At 38.9% G+C, this 7962-nt stretch overlaps 1 protein-coding gene across 1 annotated transcript; it reads left to right on the top strand.

Annotated features, from left to right (window-relative positions):
• Positions 1-1219: 1219 nt before the first annotated feature.
• Positions 1220-5256, top strand: eif4ebp3l (eukaryotic translation initiation factor 4E binding protein 3, like). Its single transcript, XM_023401894.2, has 3 exons — positions 1220-1612; positions 3691-3867; positions 4651-5256. Exons 1-3 carry the CDS (start codon positions 1480-1482, stop codon positions 4677-4679), a joined length of 339 nt encoding a protein of 112 aa, XP_023257662.1. The 5' UTR covers positions 1220-1479; the 3' UTR covers positions 4680-5256.
• The last annotated feature ends 2706 nt before the right edge of the window (positions 5257-7962 follow it).

Below are 7962 nucleotides of genomic sequence, written 5' to 3'. Positions count from 1 at the left end.
GACAAAAAAAAAAAAAAAATAGGAAGGAAGGCGAACATGTCATGTGACCTACATACTGACAGGAAGCGATCTACAAATGTGCAAAACCCACTTCACGTATACAAATGGGTTCTTTCGTTTGTAAATGTTTACAGATTACGTGCGTATTTGCAAATCTCTCTGTGTTTTTGTGCATATGATTTGCACAAGACGAATAGAAAAAAATATGTTTGTGGATACAGTGAAACACCGGGGATCATAGTACACATTTGTAGGTTTGCTGTTGGTTACACATTATAAAGTCCAATAAAAACTTGCATGGTGAAACGCCTGTAGAGGGCAGTGCTGTCGAGTGAGGAACAAGCACAAAGTGGAGGTGCGCGTGTTTTGTGAACCTGAGAAGCCGTAGATTACAATTTTCTTTATGCACGTGTTGACCCCACTCTGAAACATTTCATGGCTATTCATTTCACCTTAATCCAAAGAACGCCTGTGTGTTACATAGAGGGCTGAAGCGGATTTCAGTTTGGTGAGAATGACACAGTCTGGTGTCACATCTTCACTTTTTAACAGGCAACTGAAGCATATTCTGAGGACTTGGAAACCCTGCAAAAAGCTCATGGTAGTTGTGGATAAATGTGAGAATGAGGGTTGAATGCCAAATGCCAAATATTTGCTGGTTGCAGCTTCTCAAACGTGAGAATTTAATGCTTTTAAGTTTCATACAGGATAACAAATTGAACATTTCTGGGATGTGGACTATTGCTCGGAACAAAACAAAACATTTGAAAAATTTTGGGCTTCGGGAAATTAGTCATTTTTCAATACTTTATGAAACTTGACAGACTGATTAACTCAGAAAATAATCTATAATTAATCAATGAAAAAAGCGGCTTTACTCTGTATATCCTTGTGTTCTACTTGTTCTAATTTTATGGTTTTATACAGGTTTTAGAGCAAAACCCTATAACTACCTAAATAAATCAATTGTTGTGTCTTGGTCTCAAACTTCTTATTACTTTATCCGGTATACTAACAAATCATTCACGTATTCAGTTGAGTCTTGAAAACGTTTTCTGCTCTGGTCACACAATCAATATTTGGTAAACAATTTTTTTCTTACTACATTGTTATCACCGTCCCCACGGACCGTCTTTTACAAGAAAATAATCGCACCACCACATAACCGTTGCCCCACGTGGCTCAGAGCTGCTGCACAAAAACATCACGAGTGGCTGTTGCAGCTGTGCTACAAATACAGCACATGGTAGCATTGGGTAGCTGCTCGTAGCGACGGACACCACGGAGTTTGTCTTAACTCTCAGCTTACAAGTTAAAAGTTTTACAACTTTTACTTTGGGAACTGTTAGTTTTAAAAGGCCAACAACTTTGAAATCTTTTGTCTTAGTACAAGGTTGTGAGCGAGCATCAAATCGAGAGTTTGAGGGTTTTTAAAAACACTTGTCCCCCTCCGTCTGCAGCAGCTACACAGAAGTTAACATGTCGACCGGCACAAATCAAGTTAAAAGCTGCCCCATCCCCACCAGGGTGCTCACCCTGAAGGACTGGTCCCAGCTACCCGACTGTTACAGCCAGACACCCGGTGGGACCCTCTTCTCCACCACGCCAGGAGGTAAGGAAACTTTTAAGAGTGCTACGTTTTTTCTCACGATAATGTACTGTTTCATGTTTAGTGTACTTTTTTGTTTTCTTTTTTTCTGAATTGCATTCACACCACAGAACTTGCCAGGACAAGTTAACCACCTTCAGAAACTGTAACTGAGTGTTTGCGCATACGTGCAGATACCCACAGCTCAACAACAAGCTCTCGCGAGAAGCTGCAAACAATAAACAAATACCTAAAACGGATGATAGAAAAATCGGATTTTAAAACATTACTTCGCTCGCCCTAGCACAAAAAAAAAAAACAATGTTAAAATGTAAACAAATTTGAACCATAGAAAGGATAAGGTTGTTGTTGGCATTCTGCACAGCGACAGTTGGGGCAGCCGTCATGATGTCAACAAGTTCGCTGTCGTTTGTTGTCTTGGCAAAATGAACAATTTTTGTGGCACAAACAATGATATAAAGACGTAGGCTACTTTTAACCTAATCATTTTTTATTTTTTTTACATTTCTAATTTGAAACCATTATCAAATCAAATTCTGCACAATAACACAGACATGTATATCTGTTCATTGCTGTTAGTAGAACAATAGTAGTAACTTTAACTCAATTTACACCTGGCATTAAAATGCATCTCATATCCAGATTGTGTCTAGATATGATTTTAATGATCACATTTATACCTGTACTTCCATGTGGTCAAGCACAATTTTAATGCCAGGTTTTAATGGGACATTTCACTTGCATAAAATATGAATATTGGCATACACTTTAGAAATAACATAACCTTTCACAGACGCATAGGTCTAAGCAAGCAGTCGCTTGTTGTTGCATCAAAAACACTGGTGTCCAAAGACAACAAGAGCTGTCTAACCCGTGACTTGTGACTTGTGATTTGAAGAGGGTGTATGTTTCCAGCTGCCAGAACAGCCAAGTGATTGGCCTCAGCAGTGGTGGAGGAGCTAGAGGCTGTCCTATCCCTGCGTCTCTCTGCTTTGCATTTCAGGAACAGTAGGGAACATTCTGTACAAGCTAAGAGGAGGAGGGAGAGGGAAGCTCTAATGCATGGGGAATATGAACAATATTTTTTTGCACCAAAACTTAAGGGCAACTGGTAAAGACAATCTAGAAAGTTGCAACACAAAGTTTTGACTTGTATTCAACTTTATGCGCAACACATTATACTCTACTGAGGTCTTAACGTGTTGCTGGACTGACCACCCTTTTTTTCCGTAATTGCCCCACACAGTTATGCTGCCTGCCAGTGCATTGCTTGAGCTATAGCTTGCATTCCAGCCCCCTTCCCTCGCCCCAGTTCTTTCTCTCGTCCCCCTCTGCTTTACTTCCCTTTGCACAGGCTAAACTGCTCACCGCTCAGTTATTACATAACATGTTTTCCTCATACAGAGGGTGAACTGATACTGTACAGAATGGTTCGAAGTCCAGTAAAAAAAATTCTGTAAGCAGCAGACCACACCTTGGCTCAGCATATCCTGGTCAAACTTTAATATCACACCCTTTTTTATGACACTGTCTAAATGATGACAGACATGAGACATGCCAAGTAAACATTAGATGTGGCAAACTTATGTTTGTGTGGAGCTTTAAGCTTAAATCATGTCACAGCTGCAAGAAAACCAGAGGAAAGCCATCCTTGGATACATACCAAGGCATGTTGCATCAATGTTAAATCTTTATCTCGGTCAGGGAATGGAAATATGGCTTTAATCTCAAGGCCTCTTGGTTCAAAGAGAGAATGTTTTGTTCTCTGATTTCCTAGAACTTGCTGCAGTGGCAGTCCTCATCCCTCCCCTCTGCGCACTTGCAGAACTCTCTTTCCATTTAAATCCCCTCCGGTGCATGATAATAACACTTAGCTCCCCAAATGTGCACCTTGACGTGATACAAAGGTGCTCCAGTAACAATGAGGCTATCATTTGATCCTGTAAAAGTCTAGAATTTGGTCTGAAGTTTGTTTCTATAGCATTTACTTCACTTTTTTTTCAGGAAGTGAGAGTTTGTTTTACATCAGGCCAAACAATCTTTTTTTTTTTTTTTTTTCTTTGTCTCTTTTTTAAACACAGGCACCCGCATCATCTATGACAGGAAGTTTCTGTTGGATTGTCGAAACTCCCCTCTTGCCCGGACCCCCCCATGCTGTCTGCCCCAGATCCCGGGGGTAACAGTACCTGCTACACACCCCATGGGGAAATTGCAGGATCTCAAAGAGGAGGCCGAGGAGGAAGAGAAGGACATTGCAGGTAAACAATACCGTACATATAAACCAAAATCAAAATATCCCCCACAAGGCTCAATTTTGTAGTCTTATCCAAGAAAACAACTACATGCATCAATTTCCTTATGAATAGTATGCTTTACTTTTTTAGCTTAGTGGTGTTTTCATGAACTTTCAACCTTTTGTCCCCAATATGACACTTCAGTTTGTTGAGTCGTCAGCATGTGCTAATACAGCATATACGTGTAGCATTTGTCCCTGCATTGCCATAGCTATATTTTTGCAGCACAGCAGTCGTGTTGTGTATAGTACTGGGACAGGAGTGCTCACTCAATATCATCAAGTGTTAAGTCTTTAAAACTAGGCCAGTCTTTTATTAGTCAATCACTGTATCTTACGTATTGCACATGATGATGAGGCTTTCTTTATCTGTCCAGCTGATAGTGTCAGCTGTTAAATTTGTTCTGACTGAGAGGTTAAGATATCAATAGATAGCAAATATCCTCCTGTCAGGGGAAAGACCATGGGGATTAGGGTTGACCCCTTTTTCCATCTCTTATCTTGGTCAGTAATGACACAGGACATGTCATGGGGATTGGATTTGCGAGTTACACCCTTTTTACTCAAGTATTTTGTTTTATCTTGCCAGTTGTGAATGTATTGATAAGGGCTGTAGTTTGTCCCCTTCTCTGTAGTTCAATTAGGCATGGTTGTGTTTTAGGTACAAACAACAAATGTTAACTGTAATCTGATGTCAGATGTTTCCCCTTTTTAATCTTATCTCCTCTCCTCTGTCCCTTTTCAACAGATGACAACCAGTTTGAGATGGACATCTGAGCCTCCAGTATTACCTCCTGTGGAGAGTTATTGGTTAAAACACCTCCAAGGTTTTTGATAACCGTAATGCATTACATATAAAGCTTTTTTTTTTTTTCAACTCTTTTTTTTTTTTTTTCAACAAAAGCTTTTAAGAGGAACCAAAAAGAACGGCAAAGCTAGGAAATGGTAGGGTGTTTTTGACCCTAAAACAAGTGTGTTAAGCAAGGGAATGGTATTAAATGGTTTGATTGGTTACTCACTCACTTCAGAGCTGCAGCAGGATTGAAAAACATCCATTTTGATTTCACTTTTTTTATCTTTTGTAAATAAGAAAATTTACTATGTAGCCTATTTTTTAAGTTGGGGGAATAGAAGATGATTACATTAAGACATGTAAAGTAGGGTTTTTCACTGCAGGCATCAGTTTTGTTTTGTATTTCCCTCCCAAAAAGGAAGTCTAACTTTCTTTGTGTTGGGCAAACAAGTGTCTCCTAATTTTGGGGGTCAGGGCTTATTGAAAATCAGCTCCAACTGATTTGTATGGAGGGAGAGATGAAATGTGAATAATTTCAAATAAAGGCTATTCAAACAGTCATACATTGTATGTTTTTATTTACTTCATAAATGGATAGGTTTGTCACATTGTTTTGAGTAATGTATGGGACAGTCATTATATCTATGATGTAAAGTGTAATGAAACCAAGTTTATGTAATATTTTCTTCCCTATACTCTTGTAATTTTGCCATTATTTTATCATTGAGCTGCATAAAATCAACCATGGACAGTTTTTATCATCTGCTCTATATGTCACAACCTAATAACATATTCATAGTAGGGAAAATAATTATTTAGTCATTAACCTACTTTACAATTTTAAGTGTTCTTATAAATTTTAGGAGTTTCTCCCTACTCAATTTGAAGTATAAATTCTCGTGTGTTTTTATGACCTGAGAGTCTGTCCCTTGACACTCAAAACTGAAGAATGTAGAGGCCAAATCTGTCCGTTATGTACGGTTTTCAAAATTGCAGTACATAGCTAAGGAACTATGTTTCAGTGAATAAGAGGTCTATTACAGCCTCTTTAACACCTTGTATAATGGAGAAGTGGCCATAGAACACAGCATCTTAAGTGGTTAATTAGTTGCATAACCATCTCATGTAAGGAATGGTGTGTTTTTGAGAGCTGGTGGAATGGGCTCCCCTGCTGGCCCCATTTGTGTTGAATTGATTAAGCTGTGAAGCTGTTGCTTTAGGCTTTGTTATTAGCATCAAGATCAAACAATCACACTTAATGCTAAATGTTGCTCAAGATGGAATATTGAATAGGATATTGTCAGAATTATAACACATGAACATCTAATGATACTACTCATAAAACATAAATCTAATACAGTAAAAGATATATCTCAGGATAAACATTTTTTTATATCTTTAAGTACTACTGAAAGCGGAAGGCTAACCAAAACCATGTATGCTGTGTATTCAGCCTCTCACACTATCAACAGGGTCAGGGCCGGGTATGCCTGCCCGTTCCAGACACTGATCTCCAGATTAGGGGAGGCTGACTGTAGGAGTAGATCTGGTCTTAAGGAATGAGGGCAGCTGCAGTGCAAAGCCAAGACATATTGAAACCACTCTGCAATGTGGGGCCGGGGGTGTAACACCTGCTGGTACTAGATCTCAGATATGAAATAGTAAATTTAGTGAGTGTGAGTTATGTTGAGGAATAAATATTTGTTTCAGCACTGATGCTATGGCTGATGTCAACGTATATCTTCAGTGCATTATTTGAGTAAGAACAGTTAAGCAGGTCCCCATGCATAGTGTAAGTTGTGATGTGGATCAGTCTACTCAGCTGTTCTTGTCCCATGGCCTTGCAGACGTGACTGGCAATCACTTTGCATTACATTAAAGCTAACAACTGACTTTTGGCCAGGAGGCTCTGACATATTAACTTCTATTTCATAATAAGACTCAAAACATGTTTAAACATATGCTCAGTGTTTGGTCCATTACAATTCTTTGGAGAGCAAGCAAGGTGAACTTGCTCTGTCCATAGTGTCATTGTGCCCCACAGCAAATTTCTGGACCAATACAGCAGAATGATAAGATTAAGAACTTTTTGCCAAAAGTCAGTGTAATGCTTAATCAGCCTACAGTTTGTGTACACTTGGCTGTTTTTGTAAAACGTGCTGATTGACCTGCATGTAGCCCAGTGTTTGAACAAGAGCACGTGAGAAAAAGGCCAGATGCCAGGCGACTATGAAAAACACCACATGCTCCCAACATGTAATTTTGAAGTATTTCCTCTTTGGTGGAGGAAACTGAAAGTAATACTCAAAGGTATGGCACAAAACCACACTGTCTTGGTGCATACAGACACATATACTGTATATAGAAATCACCGTCTATCACAGACATTTGGCTGAACCAGCACTTTCCACAACACTGCTGTCTGCTAAATCTTCCTTCACTTTCATCAACACATGTGCTCACACTTTTAGCTTGGATGAATTAATGGTAGCCACTGATGGCCAATAATATCATATGGTACATCATAAGGTAAAGACTGATTGTGTGGCTCAAAATAAAGTGAAAAGCGATAGCTTAAGAGTAGTACTGAAAATAAAATGACAAATGCACATGTGCCATTGTGATTACACAGTGTGCAAAATCTACCTCCAACTCCTCATCCACCTCCTCCTCTCTGAGCGATCATTGACTTGTTTTTACCAGAGCTCCAGAGAGAAGCCTGAGAGAGAAAATGTCAAATTATATTGAGATTGTTTTTGTACTTAAAACCCCAAATATATCTTCTTATGGATCAAAACTTCAAGTAAAAAACTGGAAAAGTGTAAAATATGGGACCTTTAAAATTGGGATTATGTCAAGAAGTATTTGTAGCAGTGGCAGTCTGTGTTGATTGTATTTGGAGGTCCATGCTTGAACATAAATCACAGGGCACGTGACAGTGACACATAAGCCTTACTGACAGGCTTATTACAAGGTATCCATCACTGAGTGAGAGGGCCAAAAAGTGTCTGCAAACAGGCATTTCAAAAGACTTATTTTATTGTCTGAAAATGTGATGCATTCAATCAACACCCATAGGCATTAGATAAAATATAATTACACATATTGTAGAAGTAAAAAATAGTCATAATTTCAATGTAAAAGAAGGATTAGATATCCAAATAGTGACCATATGTGACACAATGTCCTCTTTGCCTCTGATCCTGAAATGCTTCATTTTGGCTTATGGAAAACCATTCGTTGGTTCGATTTCCAAATAGTACAGTC

This window comes from Seriola lalandi, unplaced genomic scaffold (assembly GCF_002814215.2).
Source record: "Seriola lalandi dorsalis isolate HSWRI2012SDOR001 ecotype SW California unplaced genomic scaffold, Sedor1 jcf7180002053816, whole genome shotgun sequence".
Lineage (NCBI taxonomy): Eukaryota > Metazoa > Chordata > Actinopteri > Carangiformes > Carangidae > Seriola > Seriola lalandi.
The sequence above is the reverse complement of the archived record's forward strand: the minus strand, read 5'-3'. Positions and strand labels throughout refer to the sequence as shown.